At 52.0% G+C, this 20,795-nt stretch overlaps 7 protein-coding genes across 7 annotated transcripts; 4 read left to right on the top strand and 3 right to left on the bottom strand.

The window, feature by feature from the left end:
• Window positions 1-1,588: 1,588 nt before the first annotated feature.
• Window positions 1,589-2,921, top strand: GLOTRDRAFT_110417 (uncharacterized protein). The gene has a single exon (XM_007866040.1). It carries the CDS (start codon window positions 1,714-1,716, stop codon window positions 2,653-2,655), a length of 942 nt encoding a protein of 313 aa, XP_007864231.1. The 5' UTR covers window positions 1,589-1,713; the 3' UTR covers window positions 2,656-2,921.
• A 250-nt stretch (window positions 2,922-3,171) lies between these two features.
• On the top strand, window positions 3,172-4,781 carry GLOTRDRAFT_137501 (uncharacterized protein; the record flags this gene model as incomplete). The annotated part of the gene is made up of 2 exons (XM_007866039.1): window positions 3,172-3,540; window positions 3,605-4,781. 2 exons carry the CDS (start codon window positions 3,172-3,174, stop codon window positions 4,478-4,480), a joined length of 1,245 nt encoding a protein of 414 aa, XP_007864230.1. The 3' UTR covers window positions 4,481-4,781.
• Window positions 4,782-6,931: 2,150 nt separating this feature from the next.
• Window positions 6,932-7,607, bottom strand: GLOTRDRAFT_14069 (uncharacterized protein; the record flags this gene model as incomplete). Its single annotated transcript, XM_007865667.1, has 4 exons — window positions 6,932-7,050; window positions 7,105-7,178; window positions 7,240-7,307; window positions 7,359-7,607. Coding segments are annotated over 4 exons (510 nt in total), but the record flags the coding sequence as incomplete, so codon positions are not given.
• Window positions 7,608-10,065: 2,458 nt separating this feature from the next.
• GLOTRDRAFT_110416 (glycolipid transfer protein) lies at window positions 10,066-11,075 on the bottom strand. The gene is made up of 5 exons (XM_007866038.1): window positions 11,002-11,075; window positions 10,868-10,952; window positions 10,754-10,812; window positions 10,450-10,704; window positions 10,066-10,384 (listed from the first exon to the last, which is right to left on the bottom strand). The coding sequence occupies exons 1-5, from the start codon at window positions 11,026-11,028 to the stop codon at window positions 10,196-10,198; spliced, it is 615 nt and encodes a 204-aa protein (XP_007864229.1). The 5' UTR covers window positions 11,029-11,075; the 3' UTR covers window positions 10,066-10,195.
• A 155-nt stretch (window positions 11,076-11,230) lies between these two features.
• GLOTRDRAFT_104698 (GAF domain-like protein) lies at window positions 11,231-12,040 on the top strand (the record flags this gene model as incomplete). Its single annotated transcript, XM_007866037.1, has 4 exons — window positions 11,231-11,341; window positions 11,408-11,504; window positions 11,634-11,669; window positions 11,694-12,040. The coding sequence occupies 4 exons, from the start codon at window positions 11,231-11,233 to the stop codon at window positions 12,038-12,040; spliced, it is 591 nt and encodes a 196-aa protein (XP_007864228.1).
• Window positions 12,041-12,209: 169 nt separating this feature from the next.
• Window positions 12,210-15,227, bottom strand: GLOTRDRAFT_104697 (uncharacterized protein; the record flags this gene model as incomplete). The annotated part of the gene is made up of 13 exons (XM_007866548.1): window positions 12,210-12,562; window positions 12,630-12,801; window positions 12,885-13,143; window positions 13,191-13,291; window positions 13,350-13,478; window positions 13,526-13,633; window positions 13,702-13,931; window positions 13,985-14,285; window positions 14,343-14,468; window positions 14,490-14,789; window positions 14,836-14,932; window positions 14,992-15,080; window positions 15,138-15,227. 13 exons carry the CDS (start codon window positions 15,225-15,227, stop codon window positions 12,210-12,212), a joined length of 2,355 nt encoding a protein of 784 aa, XP_007864739.1.
• Window positions 15,228-17,855: 2,628 nt separating this feature from the next.
• Window positions 17,856-18,949, top strand: GLOTRDRAFT_39198 (uncharacterized protein; the record flags this gene model as incomplete). Its single annotated transcript, XM_007865801.1, is given in 5 exon segments — window positions 17,856-18,044; window positions 18,104-18,160; window positions 18,212-18,258; window positions 18,270-18,448; window positions 18,498-18,949. 5 exon segments carry the CDS (start codon window positions 17,856-17,858, stop codon window positions 18,947-18,949), a joined length of 924 nt encoding a protein of 307 aa, XP_007863992.1.
• Between the last annotated feature and the right edge of the window lie 1,846 nt (window positions 18,950-20,795).

The following is a 20,795-nucleotide window of genomic DNA, read 5'->3' as shown; positions in this document are numbered from 1 at the left end:
TTTGCCACAGCGGATTTCACCAGAATTAACCACACGGGTTTACGTCGGACAATCATCTAATGCTGGACTCTGCTACCGTAGCTATAACTCTACGGCTCGGATACGAGTACCGATAGCCGTCGGGCACAGCATTTGGTTCGTCGTCAATATCCTCACAATCCACGCCTGGTAGTCTAAACTTCTGTTCGATCGAGCCGTCATAGCGGTAACCCCTCTAACTAGCCTAACACTCGTCTTCACGCCGTGAATATCTTCCATGGTACCGGGGCGTCTTACTCCATTGGTGAGACACGGCGACTAAGATGTTTGATCTCTCGAGAGGCGGAAGCCTGTGATGACAACTCTTGCGGTGAGCTTGTGCAAGTTGGCCCGGGAGATTTAGGGCGGACCCATCCGGTCTGCTCGTCGTACAATCTGACCAGGACACTCAGTATGTTTCTGCCCGCGGTTTTGCGGTTCTGCGGAACCTATCCATGCCTTAGTCAACCCCACGGAAGGCCGTTACAGCCAGCAGTCTGGCTCGAACTTGTAGCACTAAGCTATATCACAGATGATCCAAGCGCCGAATGCAATTCCTTCTCTTCATACGTGAGTTCACCTTCGTTGATACCATGTTTCCTCTTCAACTCTGATTGTGATATTACTCCCTCACGTAGCGGTTTGACCATGCCCATGGGCCACTTCTACTGCATTGTCACGCGCGGGGGCCCGTCGGTGATTGTATGATCTTATGCATTAGGTTGGGTCTGGTGCTGCCGGCACCCCTGTGTTCCTAGTCGCCGCTGGAGGTCCCTGGATTTTGGTATAGTTGCAGCGTTGAACTCCTCTCACTCATTGAAGCCGCTAATCTGGTATCACCCCTTCTCTTTTATGCTCAACACTGAACGTGTGGGTGAATTCCCAATGATCGGCGAGTAGGGACGTGTGCTGCAGGAATATGCTAGGTGCATTACCATTGAAGTCTTACCGAGCGGTCGGGATGCATCATGGGCAGGAACAGGCGAAGTGTCCCTTCTCTCGCGGCGGAAGATCCCGTCATGCGATGACGCGTCCTCAATGTAGGTGCCATGAATATCTACAGCTTGGAATGTCGCTGTTCCGTTGTGAAAAGAACGTGCTCACCCACGCTAATCTTGCTATCGACCGAACAATTCTACGTTTGGCCAACGGTCCGATAACCGAGTCGAGGCATTTGAGACTGCCCGGACACTCCTCGCTTTTGCGTAGAAGAGTCTTAATGTCTTACAGTTAAGCTACCAGTGGAACCTTCATGAGCTTTCCCAGAAGATAGGCGTTGATCTACGCCAGTGTGACTTGCCAGCAGCGTGGCCCTATAGGCATCTGTCCAGATCACATCTCTTCAGGCTAGATATGAAAATGCTGCCCCGCCCCTCCCGCTGCTTACCCGCTACAGTTTATGACTTTGTAAGCCATTATTGCCCGAGGGCGTGTTGCCCGTTTGGGGCTAAACGCCACCTGTGGCGTCTCAATTTGCAAGCCGACGGCGAAACCGTCCGACCGAGCCGGCCTAGGGCGGCGGGAGTCGATAAGATTAGTCAGGCAGAGGCAACGTGCGACGGATGGCGCTATCTAAAATCCGTGCCCCTTTGCAATTCTCCTCTGCACCACCGACTGACGATTGCGACTCTGTCATAATTTTCCGCCAGTCTTGTGCTAAGTCGGCGTCACGGCGCTGTGTCTGCTACTACCACAATGGCGCCATCAAACCTGCAGGGCCTCAACATCGTCCAGCCCGAGCCTCCGTCCAATCCCTACGTATCTGACGCCGATTTGTTGGCGCAGTTGCCCCCTTTCGCAGATTTCAATGCGCAGCTTGATCTTTGGACGGACTTATCCTTCCAATCCGACGAACCCATAGTCCCGAAAAACAGTAAGGGGGGAGCAGAGGGCACGAAATACGGTGGGGATGACTCCGATAAGTACGAGGAGGAGGAGGGAGACACGAGCGTGGACGAGAAAAATGGCCGGACTGTGTCGCCAAACAGCGCCGCACCTGCGACCATCCATGGAAGCGCGCCTCAGGCTCCTAGTAGCCTCGACGTTGCCCAAATCCTGGCGGGTTTTGGTCTGACCGGCTTGGGCGTTCCGCCTCCGCCGACGGGCGCGACCGCTACTGGAGTACCCTCACTCGCTCAGCTACTGACCTTGTACGGCCAGTCAGCTGCTCCTTTCCCCGCCCAGCCCTTCCTCGCATCACCATCCGTGTCTCCGCCAGCCACGCAGACTACGCAATCTCAGCTGCCTGTCGCCGAGCCAGCAACCAAACGTGCTCGTACCCGGAAGATTTCCACCACCACCATCACTTCCGAAACTGCCGAATCGCCCCTCCCAGATACAAGCACTCCGCTGACTGCTGCTGAGGATAAGCGGCGACGGAATACTGCCGCGTCCGCGCGGTTCCGCCTGAAGAAGAAGGAAAGGGAGCAAGCGTTGGAGAGGAAGGCAAAAGAGTTGGAGGTCCGTGTCACGGAACTTGAACGAGAGTGTGAGGGGTTGAGGCGAGAGAACGGCTGGCTAAAGGGCTTGGTCGTCGGCGTGACGGGCGCGCAACAGAAGCAGAAGGCTTCATCGAGCCCGGTCGTTTCCGCGGGGTCGAAGAGAACGAGGGAGGAGGGAGAGGACGCTAGTCCTTGAATTGACTTTGAAGAGGATATTTAATGAATGGTCACCGCGCTTGGGGCAATCTTTATTTCTTTCATTTCGTCTTCTCGCCCTTTTTGAATATAGGGACGTCTTCTGCTATTACTTCGGAGGCTATGTAGGTATTATGCCGCGCACGCTGTATTATTTGTACGCCACTCCTTGTATCAGCGATCGTCCCGATGTCTCCGCAATATGTTTGTACCGTCATGGCACACAGTATCTTCGTGATTCCCTATGTGCGTAATGTGACACGTCTGGTATTCTCTTCTCTGAGCGAAAACTGAACAGAAACAAAATATTCCTTATTCGTGCATAAGAGGTCCTCGGCCCGAAGTATCCCGACAATGAATTTCCCACAGACAGTAGGAATTCGCACGGCGTCTCGAAGGGCGACCGCGCCCTGAATATGGAACGGGAGCCACTGCATACATGGCATGACGGCCCATCCACTACACCGTCTTTTCTTGTTTTATTATCATGCTGAATGTCCCATATGATGCTGCTGCAATGAGCGAAGACCCGTGGCTGGAGGAGACTTCCGAACTCGTTGAGGACGCAACGATTAGGCTTTCCCCGCGACTAACCCGCCGTTTGTCAGAAAGCTCGTCCCTCGCCCGGGAGCCCCAGCAAGAAGGCTATGTACACACTCGAGCGCATACAACGGATGGTCATGTAGGATATGACCATCCTTTGCAAACTCCTACTGTTTCTGCTCCAAATAGGGACAGCGCGACACGACCTCAGCTGGCGCGTATGCTGAGCGATTTTGAGCCCAAGGAGTCTGAAGATCAAACAAGCAAAGACTCCGATTCGCATGCAACTATCTACACCGAGGAGGACTCACCGTCAAAGAAGAAAAGAGTAGTAATCCATGAGGTATGAAAATGCGCTCTGTGGTCTTTTGCTCGTTTGGTGATATCTTTACCACAATGCCTTCCAGGTGAAATCCGCAGATACGCTAGCGGGCGTGGCCCTCAAGTACGGCGTATCCATGGCGGCATTACGCAGAGTAAACCACATGTGGGCTTCGGACTCGATACATCTTCGACGGCAACTATACATCCCCTTGGACACTGCCACTGACAAAGACAGCCGTTCAGAAGCGGGTGGTAGTCCTCCTCTTCGTATAACCACCCAAGAACTGTCCTCTCTGAACCTGCGGGAGCTGCCCGAGTCCGAATTGTCGTTTTTCAATCCTAGGGATGCGCTTCCTCGACAAGCTTCTCCCTCAGACGGAGACTCTCGACTGACTTCGCCTCCGAACAATACAAAATTCAACGCTGTTGCTATCCCTAGGCGGACTAAGATTCATGGATCGCCAGTGTCCAGCGGTTCTTCGCTATCCTCAGAGCATCAGATGGCCAGGTTACCATCCCATGGGCTATCCTCGCTATTCACCGCTACCCGGGCCCCTCTCGACCGAATTACCAGGGTGTCCATGGAATCCAGCCGGTCTTCGCTGGACAAGAGTAGTGGAGCGGGCGATGAACATGAGCAGGGGCATGAACTGGACCTCTTGAACGGATCTAACCAGGAGATAAGCTCCTGCTCAACTCGAGGATACCGGTCAGCAGAGACGCTCGCCTTGAGGTCTTCGGACAGCAAGTCGTTCCGGAGTCCAGAACATCTGGCCATGTACGGGTCTACTGTTGACACCGAGGTTGAGCTCAGCGCAGAGCGTACCGCATTTCCCATACGTACCGCGCAAATGGAACCTTCGCCTGCAATGCAGCTCCCAATTCCACACCAGAAGCGCCGCGGCAATTCCCATATTTCATCAGCTAGCCTAGAGCCTGTCCCAGGAAAGCGGAGTTAAGAGCGATACGTATAGTTTCGAACGTCAACGGACACAACCGCATCCATTCTGGGTATGCAGCGCGCTCTTACCCGTTGTCTCTTTGCCATCCTTTGGCCGGTCGTGTCTATTCCCATGGAAAAGGGGCCCTTCGCTGTCGCCGGGGTGGTAAGAGGATTGCCTTGCGCTCAGGGCACTATATTGTCGCTATTATAGCATCAGTGCTTATCGTCAACAGCGCTGCGCCATTCCCATATACCACACTCCGACCAGTCACACGCTGGGCCGCATATTTTGCCGGCGCGTTCCAGGCGGGCTGCACAGCATCCATACCTCTGGTGTTCAGTTCAGTACCGCGAACTGAATGCTGCGTGAAGGATGTAAGCTGCTAGCCGCTCGTATCGCTGGCAGTCTTCATTCTATTTTTGCTAGCACTCTTCTTCCAAGCCTCGGTGATGACTCGGCCCCTTCCTCGGTCATGGCTGGTATTGAGAGTGCAGTTCTTGCAAATCATTGTACGTATGGCCCCATTCTGCCTCCCTGGATGTACTGACATCCCTATTACCTCTCAGCTTTGACATGCACCCCACGATATAGCCGTCCTTGATAATACATCATTCGATGATGCGCAACACGTTCGCCGGAAGTCGGGGGAGGCGGCTCGACGGTGTCGTAGATGCTTTCAGCATGTCCGAGGACATTGACCCTTCCTGTCGCAGCCTCGGCGGTGCGCTCAGCGACCTGCACCTTATTTCACTACTACTCCAAGCTTTTTTGGCAATTCGCCGCCACTCAGCATCTTCGCTCGTGTTGATTAGCCTATGAGGGGATGGAGATTTGTGGAAGTGGTCTTCCGCAAAAGATCTGCGACGATGTCAGGTTAGCTTCCTTCAAGGAATGCGAATCCTGGCCGATAAACTAATCTCCTAATATAAGTGACCTTACACCGGTCCGGGGTTTCGTAGCCAATGACCTTTTTCCTTAGAACTGCTCTGAAGGTACCATTTTGGAGTCGGGCATCAAGTGTGAAGTCAATGCATGGTTTAATGTCGGGGTTGCTACTTATTTGGCTGGCTTGCCATTCGTGTCGACAGGGCCTCAGACAGGGCCTCAGACCCTTAGGAAACAGGCTGTAAACTGCGCACAGTGTCTGTGGGATGTCGGTATAGCATTCTTTGACGAGCACAGCCGGACGCGTTCGATACATCCGGGCTCTGTTGGTCTTCTCTCCTCCCCCGAGCGATATCATCTTGTGATATGCGCGTTGAATGCACACTCTCACCTTCTTCATTGCCCAATTTGATCTTTCCAGCGTGAGTTGGTCTCATCGATCCTCCCTAGGGCGTAGATGAGTCCTCCTAGCATCGAACCCTGAGCACTAACGTCATACAGAAGTTCCGGGAGATAGAATGCGGAAGCTTACGGAGCCATTTCGTATCTGCTGCTTCGCGGGAAGAATCTGACGGTGTCTCTCCGTCGAGATCACCGTCATTAGGGCGAGAAGTCTTATTGCTGTCTATCTCTCAGGCTCCTCGGGAGAACCGTGCGACATGTCCGGCGTCGTCCTTTGAAGGTCACTAATGAGAGCTATTAATTGCACCTGATGCGGCTTAGGATGCTGTATGTAACCCTCACATGCCTTACATTTGGAGTTCGAGAACAGACCATTCCTGCAATGATTGGGGGCTTACATCGCCCGTAGAAAATGAGAAAGGTTCGACTTCTTGTGTGCCCGTTAATAGCATGTCCTGTCGCGGCAAATTGGTTCTAGAGCATCCGTCGACTGCAGTCACCTTTGAAGTCTGTAATACTACCGTCTTCGATTGATGTTCCCGGGGCACAGTTACCCTGTGAATACCCAGAATATCTGCGATAAACAAGGCGAAAGTGGGGCTCGAGCCACAATGAATGTTACATGTAAAATACACGACAGTGTCCGTGGAATTGATGTCTATGAAGTCCAAGCTGCGTGTATGTACGTGTATGATACCAGTGGTGCAGCGTAAGATTGAGTGGAGATGAATGAGACCGCGAGCAGGCCACTTAGATGGGCATGAGAAAAACTTCACCGGACAAGCATCAATCAGGCTTACAGAGTTCCTAGCCATCGACTTCAAGGAGGAAAATGGAACCCCGAATGCTCCGGAACGATCAGTGCGCGCTGGACCTTCCAGACAAGATTCTGAGAGCCTCGTCGTCTATTGGGTCGCGGTGCCGAGATATGCTCTGTAAATACTCCAGCGGAACCAATTGAATGCGAGATGGCTCCCGAGAAAGGCTACGCCTCAAGCCACCTGAATCTTTTGAACCCGCCACTGGTATTATCGGAGAGTCCACCCGGGTGGTATCGGTATCTGACTCCGAAGGGCGGGGAGAGGGGGATGCGGAAAATGCGAAGAAGCGTCCCCGTGCTGACTGCGAGGGCGTGTCATACCCTACGGAGAGGTATTGATTTGTCTTGGTGGCCACCTCGCGAGACCGGCTTGCTCGGGCACAGATGTAGTACGAGTCGGGCACTACGAGGTTCCTGAGCGATGGAATGTCGTCGACAGTTATCAACTGGTCTACTGTTTCCTGTGTATAGTATGCATCTAACAATACATGTCGCATCAGAACGGCCGGCACTGACAGAGCCTATGGCTTACTAAGGTGCCATTTCCTTAGTCCAGCGGGGGTGTTCACATAGACAGAGTAAGTCTGTTTGATCATGGTCTGTCGCCTAAGAGAGATAGTAATGCTGTCAGGTTACGAACATAAGAAACGAAACATGAAAGACGGACTTCGCTGCCTTACTGCTCCCAGCGGTTAATGTTTTTGAGGGACATTTTTCGTAGTAAAACAGAAAGTCCTGCAGACAGTTGAATGACTTTTGACCAGACGCCCAGGAGACTCGACTCACATCACGAGCTCGGGAAGGCCCCCAACTCCTTCCGTCCGTAAATCTTTCAATGCCTGGTTCAGATCCCTCGGGTAGCCCATGGCACCGTTCTTCCCATACGTATACACACCCAGAGCAGAGCGCCATGCGAGCATCGCTATCTAGGCGGCGAACAACCATGGGCAGGATGTTCAGAGCCACAGCGTGGAATAAGACGTTGGCATCTCGGGTGGACCTGATGCGCACTCCCGTGCAAGTAGGGGTCTGCATGGCAGCAGGTTAGTATACGATGCTGCATCTCATGTCAAGTGTCTTTATATATCGCTGAAGAAATGGCATCTCGGAGCACGCAGTTCATGTACTTCTTGAAGAGCGCCACAGTTGCCGGTTTGGCAAAGGAGTGAGAGCGATGATGAACTTCCTAATCCGGAATTTACTAATGTGCACATGCACCCGCTGGCCGGTAACTCCGCGCTCTTGAGGAGGCGAGTTTGTTCTTTAAAAAGCGATGGATCGTTGAAGCTTATCTTCCCATGCATTCATAACACAGGTAGGCAGTCGATGGAATTGCTGCATCTGGAAATCACCACGAACTGACACGCCGTGTACATAAGCTTTCATGCGTTTGAATAAGCAGGTCGTGATTCATTGCCATCCACAGGTCCGGGTGCAGAAATATGCCGTATTGGATCTCCCACAGACCATCTTGTACCCCTCAAGTGACGTCTTCTACTTTGAAATATTCCTTACTCCTGATATTCGGCGTCTTCTGATTGTCAGCAGTTACACACCAGTAAGGAAATACCATTGGTACAACCGTCCCACCCATCTATAACAGGGCTAGCCCGCGCCTATCAATTCAGTACAACCAACAACCAACTCGCAATCCAGCGAGCAGGTGAAAGCACGGACGCCTAGCACGGCAATACTTGGACAAGAGGAGGCATGTTAAGACCTCTTCTCGAACTCGGGGAGCAGAAGCTGAGATAAGCCAAAATCCTATCTTCGTTTCGGGATTCTTTCCACATCCTTCGTGGGTCCCTTTCTGTTCATTTAACGACTCGGTGACTAACGCAATTAACTGGGCACGCTTGGACGGCGTATAGCCCTACCTTTAATTAGGGGAAGTCTATTACGGACTCGGGGGCCCGTCGGGAGAGAGGGCCTGAGATTTCTCCCCCTTGCAGTCTTCCATTATGTGAGAACGCTAAATGATATCCCAGGTGTTTTCTGAGGGACTTCCCACGGCGCCTCTGTCCATCTACAGTTACTAGACGACCATCAGTCTTGCGACGCCTGAGCGCTAGGGTGCCTGTGCATGGAATGGATCCTTTCATTCCCATACAAGCATAGGCGGATAATAGCGTTCATTCACCTTATGATTCTGTGAAACGCCTGTTGTACTGGTCCCATTTGTTCTCACGAGCCTTTTAGATCCACACCCGACTTATTCGAGCTGGACATAATTCTACTAGTTGGCATCCGATCTGGAAACCTGGAGTCTAGATATCCAGAGGCGTATGTGACAATGCTCTTCTTGCTACTTCCCGCCCGAGGCTCAGGCCCCGAGAAAGCAAGCGAAGGGCTTATGCTTGAGCATCAGGCGGATGCCAGTGAAATGCGACATTTAAGCCTGACTGATAGGGGTATGATCATTACAGCATCCTGGACCGCAGGGTGTACAGACGAGTCTATCAACGTAGCAGGTGGCATACTAGCTGCTCTCCATTTTCCCAACAAAATTCCCTTGCCCTCTTTCGGACCGCCGGCATCTACGAGTAGCACCCGCCGTGCACGCGTCACTCGAGGATCCAACTACAATGAGATATCGGGGACCTTACGATGTGAGGGGGAGGCCATCACCTCTCTCTTGCTCTATTACACCGACCTCCACTGGCATAAAGTTGTCTGCAGGCTATTTCCTCTTAATTCGAACGATGACTTTTTCTTCCTTGGAAGTCCGGCACATCCTCGGCGTTTATTCAATTCCTCCCCCATGCTCGACTGCAACTCGTATCTGCCAGTGCACGCCCGCCCGTCCCAGATCGGAGCACCTACTAGTAACGTTATACCACGCGCAAGTCTAGCAAATTGTCTAGACATTCCCATACACTGTTGTCTCATGAGTCGTCTCACGTCTGCAACGTAACGTTACGTCCTTGCTCCCCCCATGATATCGATGGTCAGGACTTCGGTACGTGTGCTGCTCCAGCTGGAGCGTTCCATGACTTCCTCTGGAGGAGTACGCGGGGACTTAACGAACAGGGTGATGCCGTCGGTCATCGCGCGTGATACGTCCATAATTACTCCGTCTATAGAGACTCGCTGACTTCGCACTCTTATATCTACGCATGTTGCAACACTGCTGAGCGGTCCCAGGACTCTCAGACCAGCGAGGCATTGGCACTAATACTGGGTGCTATTCTCTCGAGAGCGACTGCCATGAAACTGCGCCTTGAAGGTGCTGAAACGCATAGATGTTTTGGATTTCTTCGACGAGTATCATCCCTATAAATCTCCCAAGCTTTCCACGGTTTCAACATAATGCGAAAGACGGCGAACAGGAAGACAAGCATATTAGGGTAAACTCCCCACCCTTGGGTAACATCGCGAACCGCATTAGAGCGCGGACATCGTTGGCTCACCGTTTATTTGGAGCGGAGATGCGGAGTCAGGCGGCGGATATCTTCAGAAATCCCAGAGATGCTAGAAGGAAGTCGACCGAGAGAAGGGAGACCGCCGACAAATTACTCGCCATGCACTGAATGAAAGCAAATTTGTAGGCGGTCGGGAAAGAGTATAATTAGTGCATGCGTATGTTCCGTGTACATGTACAGCATGTACCGAGCATTGGTAGGTCACAAACCCTTGCCATAGCCACCTTTCTCGTAGAAGGCCTCGACTCTCGTAAGGATATTCTCAAGGCCTGCGAGCCATTTGTTTAGCTCGTCGTTAAGCTTGTCATCTGGCACCGGCGGTCCGCCAGCGGGATCTGCCGCCAATTTCTTGTAGAAGTCAGCGCGGTACGGACATGCCTTCATTGCGACCTGAACGAACGTAGAACATGTCAGGAAACTCGGGACAACGCTGCTGAGCGCTTAGCGGGACATACCGAGAATACGCCCTTGACCACAAAATTGTGGAACTTCTTCAATGTCACTTCATAGGATTTAGTGAAGGCGGTCGAGAGCTCTTCGGTTCGGTTGTTCTGTGCGTTTTGAAGCCCTTTGCACGTGAACGAGAGGCCCCGAAGAAGCCACATGAGGCCCTCCGTCGCTGTGCGTTTCTTCTCGCCTTTCTCATTCTCGACTAGCTGCTCGAGTGTTGCGGATTGAGTTGGTGCCGCGTTGTACCTAGCACGGACTTTCTGCAAAGCATGTTACAATGGTCATAGACCGAAGGTCAGTCCGCCCTACCTCAATGTTCCCTCTCAGGTCGGATTGCACGACAGCGAACGCGGTAGATCCAAGAAGATCTGAGGTATAGCGTTCATATACTCGTGGCCGATCTCAACGATATGATATTCGTACCAAATATGCGGACCAAACCCTCTGCCGCCTCCAAGAAAGCGAGTGTGTCGACGCCAGCGTCGGTGATAGGAACGTCTGCGAATGACTGAGGACAGTCAGACCATCGTAGGCACCTGCTGCTTGTCCAGACACACCTTGACGGACTCAAGAAATGGTGCCATGGTGCCTCGTCCGTAGGATAGTGGAGGACTGATCGTAACAGATACTCGAATACGTTAGGGGGCAATTACTCGACACTAATTATAAACTGTCCAGATGACGGGATGTCACCATGTTGAATGTGGCGGACTTCTCGGCACCTTTATCTACCAGTGTGGCTAAAAGCAAGTAGAGTCGTCCTTCCGGGCTGGAAAATCGAAAGCCATGCCACACGCAGATTCCGCTTTCGTACCCTCAGATATTCAGACAAAGTGTGAATTTTGGAACCATGTCCATGATCAGTTGCAGGGTTTACTTGAAGGACAGCGGAATTGGGTAAGAATTCCCCTCTGTCTTTGTCTTAGGTTCAGGGTTTGACGAACATACACCGCCGCGTGTCAGATTTCGAATCTTGCTAATGCCTCCGCTCTAATATACAATGCGCTGCTCGCCTTCCCCGCACATTTTGGTCCCGGGAATAGAGCCGTCAACTGGTGCGGTACGTCCTCCTCACTTGCATCGCGATCGGGTGCAGTCCACTTTCGACACTCCCGCCCGATTTATATTGACCATACCCATGCTCTAATGTATCGCAAGAGTCGTGGGTTATACTCACGTCGTTGAATAGGATTCTACATCGATTCTGCCTTTTTTCCTGCTGCGCGTCTGTCAAAGCAAGCTCAAGCAGACGATCTCGATCAGTCCGGAAAGTTATTGCTTGGGCCATTCTGCGGCAAGCCCGCTTGCCAATTCATCAACATTACGCCAGGGAAGGCTCGGGGGGTATGCGCCGATGCTTATCTTCGCCGGGAGACTATACTCGTACCCGACGTAGAGCGGTATCCTGGTCATATAGCATGTGACGGGGAGACCAAAAGCGAGATCGTATGCCCATTACTTCTCGAGCAAGGTGACAAGCAGATCGCCGTAGGAGTCTTCGACCTGGATTGTCTGGCGCTCGAGGGTTTTGATGAGGAAGACAAGGCGGGCCTAGTGAGGTTAGCGGACCTGGTGGTCAAAGCATCCGATTGGTAGCCCTGCTAAATACAGATCAAGGTATGTACCCCCACCTCGCGGCGAACAGGGTCCTGCCCCTTCGAGCTTGCATTCAGTCTGTCATCAGCTTATCGCCTTCGCGCAGACAGCAACATATCGTAATATCCGCCGCTGCCAGATGCAAGATACAATCGCAAAGGGAATTAGATTATCCAGATCGCTCCCTTTTCCATGCTAGATATTTCTCGTGCAAGTCTTTCTGCTGCTCCCACAACTGCAAATTCTTCTTCGCCTTATTCTTGCTTAACTCTTTACCTTGCCCGTCCGTTAGCGGTAATCCTTGTTCGTCCCAGCTCCCATATTCCCCCTCTTTCACATTGGGAGGCTTAAACATTTCCTGAGGCGGCACTCTCCCCTTCTCCAACTTCTGTAAACGTTTCTGCCTCTCAGCCTCAACCTGAGCGGCCTTTTTGGCCGCTTTTGCTTCTGCTTGTTTGCGCTTCTCTTCCCGGGCTTGGACCAACTCCTCCGGCGGAACGATCTTCACAAGCGCTTTCCCGTCTGTTAATAGCACATGATACCGGAATCAAACACCGCCCTCATCAAGTTATACGATTTTCTGACGTACCATCTTGATCGTCTAAAGCGACGCCCAGCGGCACCAAATCGATGTCCCGGAGCTTGTCGCACAGTGCGAGGATGTCTTTGAGGGCATTGTCCCCCTTCGCGATCGCCAATTTTCGCACTCCGTCTCGGAAGGAGGACAGCGTCCGTAAATAAGGCATAAGGATCTCTTCTCGCTACAAGAAAGAAATCGAATGAGTGGCCAGAGCATTATACAGCCGCCTTGCGAGCGGGCATTCTCCAGCTGATCAGTACCCACGTTAACGGCGGCGGCTCCTTTGCCGAGGTCCTGCCCCCATCCAATTTCCGATGATTCGCCTTCACCGAGGCCAAAAATCCGTAGCATTTTGCCGACCCACTTGGCGACGTACTCGATGACCTTTACATTCATCTCCGAACCTCGAGAATTAATGTAGACATTGGTCCGGGAAACCAGGCTACGAAGCATGTCCATGGCAGCCGGCGTATTGAATGAGTCGCACAGGGCTGCTCTGAAGTTCGCTTGGCTCTCATGCAGACTGCAGAGCCAGTGAGGTAAAATAAAAGCGTCATATCGGGGACGTACTGCTTGATTAACTCTTGTTCAGCGTCGCCGTACCGATGGTGTCCGTCGTTCTTAAGTCGGTCGGGATCGGTGATCAATGCCTTCACGACTGAGAAGAAATTCTAATGACATAGTCACGCGATGGGGTCTAACAAGAACAGGCGTCTGCCATCCACTTACGTTGAAGGCGGTTTCAATATTCTTAACTTCGCCGGTCATCAGCGACTCTGAGAAATCCATTTTCGCGTTCCACTGTTGTGTCAGGAAAGCCAGTCGCAACTGTCTTGCGCTGTATTTTTGCAGGATTTCCTGCCCTGACGTCAGGGGACGTACGTTAAATCAAAGAGCACACTCACGTCAATAGTGATGAAATTCTTCAGCGACTTGCTCATCTTCAGGCCTTCGATATGTAGATGACCCGTATGTAGGAAATAATTCACCCAGGGCCCGTGATCATGGAAAGCCTGCCAAGATGTGGATGTAAATCATGACCAACGCACGCCAACGGATTGTGAGCGCAGTGATAGCCCACCTCAGATTGCGCCATTTCGTTATCATGATGCGGGAATGCGAGATCAATTCCGCCGGAGTGGATATCGATGTTATCGCCCAGGATAGCGGTCGCCATGACGGAGCATTCGATATGCCAGCCTGGGCGTCCCGCCCCCCATGGCGACGGCCATTCAGGCTCACCCGGTTTCGAAGCCTTCCACAAGGCGAAATCGGACGGAGAGCGACGACCCAAGCTGTCTGTCAATGCACCTTGGGGTTATGAGGGTTACTCTCAGCTCATGCCGATATTTGTAGCACATTACCTTCGCCCTCCTCGATGAGCTTCTGATTGCCTTTACTCCAGGGCTCCAGCTTGGCGTAGAAGTGACCGTCAGCGTCGTCGAATGTTCTGGTGTCAAAATACACGCTCCCGTCTACTTCATATGCGTAGCCATTTTCTATGATACGTTGCACGTAAGAGACAATCTCGGGTACATACTCCGTGACGCGCGTGACTGTATCAGGCTCTCGGACGCGGAGACGAGCCATATCTTCGAAGAACCGGGTTTCCCAATAAGATGACAGTGCGCGAAAGATGGAGTGGTCCGAGACCGTGGTCTTAAACTGGGAGAGCGTTCGTCAGAGCGAGTGAGGATGGAGATGGCGACACAATCAAAACACCTGTTTGTCGAGCCATTCAGCAAGAACGTCCGCAGAAGCTTGAACTAAGGCATGGGCATATTGTTGTCCTGTTTGGCCGTCAGCGAGTTGTTTCGAGGCCTCTGACAGCGCACTGAAACTGCGTTCCTAAAAGAAGACGTTCAAGACGAGACATATCCGCTGGGAAGGAAGGCGTACAGCAGCGTTCAAGTGCATCGTGAACTTCTCATCCCGCTTCAGGCACTCGGATCTCCATTGATTATCCTTTGCATGCTCTAGGACTCGTGCAAACCAGGCTGGATCTGATGGGCCATCTGCGCGAAACCCTTCCGGTAGACCTTTGTTGACTCGCGACTGAAGGTAAGCACTCCAGGCATCTCTCACTTCCCCGATCAAGGTCGAGGACAAGGTTGTTGCACGGGAAAGGTAGTCATTGAAAAGATAATTTTGCCGCGCTCGCAAGATGATCTGGACAAATGTCAGTTGCTCCCGGACATCATCGCAGCCCGCTCACCTTATCCTCAATATCAGTGATATTCATCACGAAATGGACATCGTATCCGAAGTAGTCAGTCATTATCCGCCGGAGAATGTCTTGTGTAACATAATTCCTAATGGCATGACAGGTGATCAAGGTCTTGGATCCATCCATCGAAGATATATCTCGCACCTCGCATGGCCCATGTGCGATGCATCGTATACAGTGGGACCGCAATTGTACCACTTTACATGGCGTCCACTTCGCGGAATGAATTCGACCTAAGTGAAGGAGAAATATCATATCCGGAGAAGAACCAGGAGTGGCGTGGAGCTAACCTTGCTTCGCGTCAAGGAATTGTAGACCTTCAAGACTGGCTCCTCCGTCTGTCGAGTAGGCGGCGCCCAGGTTGGCTGAGCAGTACTCATGCGAGCGGACAGTGAACGAAAGACGGCCAGAGAGTATCGTGAGCGTTGAGCAGCAGGACTGTGACCCAGTGAGCGAGTCAATAATGCAAGCATGTATCATTCCACTGACTCGGTAACGGCGTACAGTCTATTGACACAGTGTGACAGCGTGACATCATTGCGTTTGTGTTCATCATCTGCTGCTTGCTCGGAATCCGTATTCTCCTTATGCTCGTCCGTATGCTGAAGAGCGGACGGTGTGTATGCATGATTGGGCCATGTCGGGCGTCTGTAACGTTTGCGCAGCTTGGTCCATGCGGTAATTCTCGTCAAGTGCTCTGGACTGTCTGCTTCGACTTGCGGCGGGTCTCACGGAGTTCCAGTTCGCACCCAACAGGGGCGTCCTCCTCTGATGTGCTCCTGTGAGCTCAAGATCCTCGCTATGGCCACTGGTACTGTTTCTGGGCTTTACGTTTGTCACCAAAAATAAGGCAGAACGTGCCCGGTCTCGGGCTGCGATCGCTCCATGGACTGTGTTTTGTACATGAAGCACCTTCTGCTGTGGCGCGTGCCTGAGATTGCGACCCTATAGGTAAAGATTCCAAATGAGCTACTGACAAAACTCTGTCGTGGCCGTTCACAAATCGGGGAGCCGTCGGTACTTTTTCTTTGCGTCGGTTGAATTTCCAACGCAAAACGTCGACTTCTAGGGTTTCCTCCTGGCGTCATTGGGTGTCCTAGGCACCCAGTGAAGGCGGAAGGGCTCTGCCCCATCTCGCATCCGTAAGCCGACCTCGTAAAGATTGCCTGGATTCACCAAACGCCGATACACGACCGCCTGGTCGGGACACCTCAATCGATTATCGTGGCCGCATCAGACCCTAACGTTGCTTGGCCGGGTTCTTTGAGGAATTTCCGAGTGACCGATCTCAGGGTTCCCGTTTCATGATCTGCCTTTCTCCCAAGGGCTAAGATCGAAGTTGAGAATATCGAGCATGCGAACGGCAGGTACGTTCATTCCATTACCTGTAGCTCAGTGAAGCTTCAGGACATTATTTTTGTGCCATATCTCTACTCCCGTGCCTAAGGGAGATTACGAAAGTGAGTGGGTGACTCCAGTCTAGAATAGCACGCCGCAAGGACTCACAAAGGTGGGACCACACCTCCTATTTTGTGCTAGCGGTTATTATTTTGCTTGACAGGTTATCCGCGGCGAAACTACCTCCCATCACTAGAGCTATATGTCTGCTCGATGCAAATACGTACACATAGCCCGCACGACCTAGCAAGTAAGACTGCAAAGATGTGCACGTATGGAATACGCCAGGCCCAATGTAGGTTTACTGGGATCATTGCGACAGCTGATTTGACTGGGTGCTGTCTGGTGTCACGATATATCACGAAATGCTGCGCGATGGAGATGTTGGACAGCTGGGGTCCTGGATCCTGAAGGCCGTGCCATGGGAGAGGACCTTCTCCGCTCGCAGCCTTCGCGTCTGACACAACGGCAGAGAAGGCTTCTGATAATTTCCGCTCCTGCTCAAGCCACTCAAGGCTCAAGGACGCGAATGCTTTTACCAAGACAGTCTGACTGGAAATTCATTCAGAGTTATTTTGAACTCCGTTCTCCGCGAACCGACGCCGTCCTAGAAGTGTGGCGTTTGCGTGTGAACACATCGAGCATCTATCTGCACCTCACTCCCACCGGCGGTGCAACAAGGCGCGGTAATGATCCAGATAAGCACGGTCAGAAGATCTGACAAGTCCCGGTCTGGCCGCGCTCCCGATCACCTGGATGGCATTCAAACGCGTATCTGGCAGGAAGCGTGTTGAATAGACTTAGCCTTTATCCTATGCCGCTCCCGCCACAGCTCGCACACGGCTGCCCAGCATGACAAACATGGCCGCGTTCCCCACTATTCGCAGTTCTTCAGCGCCTCACATTGCACGCGCTGTACACTTTCCCCTGTGTCTTTTCTCCGCCATGCGTTCTGGGGGTCGTCAGTGAAAGCTGATATTAATGTGGGCTGCTCGGGCCTTGTACGGCAATATATGGCCGGAGATAGCGTTCCCCAATAATAGTCTCTCCATTCCCTTCTCCGCGGCCTGTACCACCTGGCGTTCCCACAGCTTAAGCTCACACATTCTTCATCAGATAGGGAGCTAGATACAACATTTATCGGAGCTTCGGCGTCCCCTAGCGTCTCCCGCAAGGCTGATGGTCCCAGGAAGTGAGCTTAATGAAGCTAATACTGGTATCGCAGGGCGCCTCAAGGTAAATCAACAAAAGGCCGTACCCATAGAGACCCGACTCTGGCATTCAGCTGATGCTGTGGGTCAGCGTCTACCTTGCATCGGTACAACCCCGTTTTCCTGTCTATCATGCCGTGAACTCAATTAGGGCTTCAGTGGGTCTGTCAAACAAGGTCAGATCTCATTATCTTAAGTTTGTGTACTGCTGTGTGCTTTGCCTGAGCTGGTACTACGTTAACATTCAGTTCTTGTTCGAGATCGCGCCACTCGGATCATCTTGTTATGTTCATCTCACGCAGATATTTCAGCGTATCACCATCATAGCCCTCAAGTCTTAAAAAGCTCGTAGTCCGGACGCCGCAGCATTCCTCTCTAGCTTCCGTATCGCCATCCTCCATGCAGCGGCCGACATGCACAAACATCCGCCTGAGGGCCACTAGTGATGCTCATGTCATATTCCATGCTGTGAACCTGGGTATTCTGCCAATGGTCCTTCGACGTTTGGACAGTGAGGAGCGACGCTCAATAGTTCCGGGGTCTGTCTTCGTCTGGGAGGAGCGTAGTCCAAACACTGAAGCCACCGGAGTAAGTGATTATGACCGCCTCTTGTGCCACTGGGTAATCAGACTATGGTAATCTCCCAGCTTGGCATCGAGAGATGGACAGACGGTATTAAATGGGGCCCATCACGAGTGCGGGATGTACGTACTCTAATCTAAGTCGCCGAGGCGTCATTCTTATCTTCCGTGTAGGATTTTCTCCTTTACAATGAGAAGGATGTCGATTATGACCTTGAAACGTGCTCAGAAGCCGACCGATAGTAAGTCCGTGTCGAGCAGAAGTTGCCAATCCTCTCTCAGAGACCCTGCCAAGTCTTAGGTCGCAATCGCCGTCTGGTAGGACGTGGGGAGACCCAGCTGACCATCTCGTCAAGCAAACGTATTCTGTTTTTGTCGAAACACCTAGAGGCCGTCGGAAGTGGCACATGAGTGAGTGTCAACGTGTGCGCCGAGAGCAAAGCTGATACATCTTCTGCAGTCGCCTATTTCACTCAAGAATCTCTAGATTATCTACGCACGATCCAAGATATACCGGAACTTGCGCACCTTGAAGTACCAGACGGCCTGTATAAAAAGGCCCGATTAGCGAAAGGACGAGGACGAGAAGAGTACTCCTATGATCGACAAGCCACCAACATCGAGGACTATGCCAATCGCAGCGGCTACCCTTATTCCCCCTACGCCTCCCAAGTCTCTCCGCCATCGCCTTACATGACTGCATCAGAGTCGCGGCAGAAGGCTCCAAGTCGGAGTTGGAGAGACGTGCCGCGGGCTATAGAACGAGACTCCTCTGAATCCACCGATTCGTCATTGCCCACGGAAAGGAGGTCTGGCACATACCTCGCCCCTCTATCTTACCTAGAGAGCATTCGCCAATCTCGCCGGCATCCCATGGATGAGAAGGCCCTTCGGTCATTTCGATCTAGATGACACCCCTTCAAAGCGAGATTCTGCGCGGCTTCAGTGGGCGCAGCATTACTATTACCGCTGCACGTCTTGGAATATTACAGTCTATCCTTGCTCGCTCAGGACGCTGCTCTATATGCTTCAAATTCTCCTCGACGTACGTACTCCGACTCCCAGGCGCATTCCACGATGTATACGCATGTTCCGCTCGATAGCAATGTATTCCTACGTATTCTGTAGCAAGATAGCAGTACGGACACCCACAGTGACATACCAAGTAACACGTACATGATGATTCAACCGCTCAAATAATTCGTTCGTAGCATGAATGCTCCTGAATGGTCTAGGCTTGACCTTCCTACGAGGGTATAGCTCAGGCTAAGAAGTGGAAGTATGTCAAGCAGACAGGACCCGCGCAGGCGGCATTCTCATAGCGGTTCCTTTTGAGGGTGAGAAGATCTAGGCGCAGGAAGCGACTGCAGCGCAAGGCAGGTTCACAGATTTAGAAGCTAATTTAACCTATTAGAGTCAACCGAGAGTTCCGCGTAATTTCGAAGGTATAAAGAATCGAGGAGCTGTGGATTCGAGGACACGCCCCCTTGCACGCAGTACTGTCGGACACGTACAAATGACGAAAGGGAAGTGGTAACGAGTGGACCTACGATGCTAAGCTAGCCATGGATCCCTCCACCAACTGCGTAGTTCTAGACGGGATCGGATAAGTACCCGGATTCCGAAACACATAAGCAGGTAATAATACTCAACTGCGACTAGTTTTAACTAGCGGAACTGTCAATCGCTGTGGGTCGGGTTAACAGTTGTTGCTTCATCGATGCACCGGTACCTAGGCTTCGACCGGTGGCCTTCTTCGAGATCCGCGCCGACCGATAGCTGTAAGGCTGCCATCGGCATTAAGCTGTCCTGGTCATCTCACCAATGTTGATTATACCCTGGTGAGACTGCACTCGCAGATTATAGAAGCTGCGACAGTTTGTGGGACTTAGTCCAGCTGAACGAAAGTATACGGTCAGAATGCAGGATCATAGCGGTGATCCAATGGGACCGAAGCTACTCAGAACTGCTTCGTAAAGCAAGGGACTCGCGAAATGATAGCGCGGTCAACTTAGTCGACGGCGAAGTGCTGAATGTTTCAGCAAAAGCGGTGGGGTCCGGCCGTAAACAGTAGGACATGACGTGCTTGCTGTTGAATTTCGAGCGGCATTCACTACGCAATCGTAGGTACTCGCAGCTTGAATACTAATCGGGGTGAGTTGAATCAGCGCTTGGATCATCAGGACCCGAGACACGAGGAGAATCCGGAATCGCGGATCTGTGCAGGGCACAGAGAACCTAGTATGGCAGGGACCAATAAAAGTGAGCGTACTAGACCGATTCAAAGTCGCTAACCTCATTCTAGAGACTTCTTACCGTCCAGCAAACAAGCTCCAAAACATCTGACATGCTTCGAGCCATAGTTGAATGTGGTCCCGTGCCTTCCTATCCTTTCGAGGCTAGAGAAAATACATGTGGAGTGTCGGGTCCCGGGAATACACAGGCTTCCTGACACTGACATTCCAATTCATGGATGCGCTTTGAACTTATGCTCTCGGGTTTTTGACGCCTCTATAAGCTTCCGATATGGATAAACTTTGCCCATGTACAAGGGTACTGGTGCCGCATAGATGTCTCCGCAGGCACGGCCGCCGTATTACTAGGTGTGGCATCCTATACAGTGGTCTGCAGTGCTGGAAAGACTTCGATAAACAGATTTACTTCCGAACGTGAGAACCCCGTGAGGAACAAAGTTTGACAGCTGCCCAAAGAGTCTAGCTGGACTTCACCAGAACGGTGTCACGCAAGTTCCACCGAC

This window comes from Gloeophyllum trabeum (genome assembly GCF_000344685.1).
Source record: "Gloeophyllum trabeum ATCC 11539 unplaced genomic scaffold GLOTRscaffold_00004, whole genome shotgun sequence".
Taxonomy (NCBI): Eukaryota; Fungi; Basidiomycota; class Agaricomycetes; order Gloeophyllales; family Gloeophyllaceae; genus Gloeophyllum; species Gloeophyllum trabeum.
The sequence above is the reverse complement of the archived record's forward strand: the minus strand, read 5'-3'. Positions and strand labels throughout refer to the sequence as shown.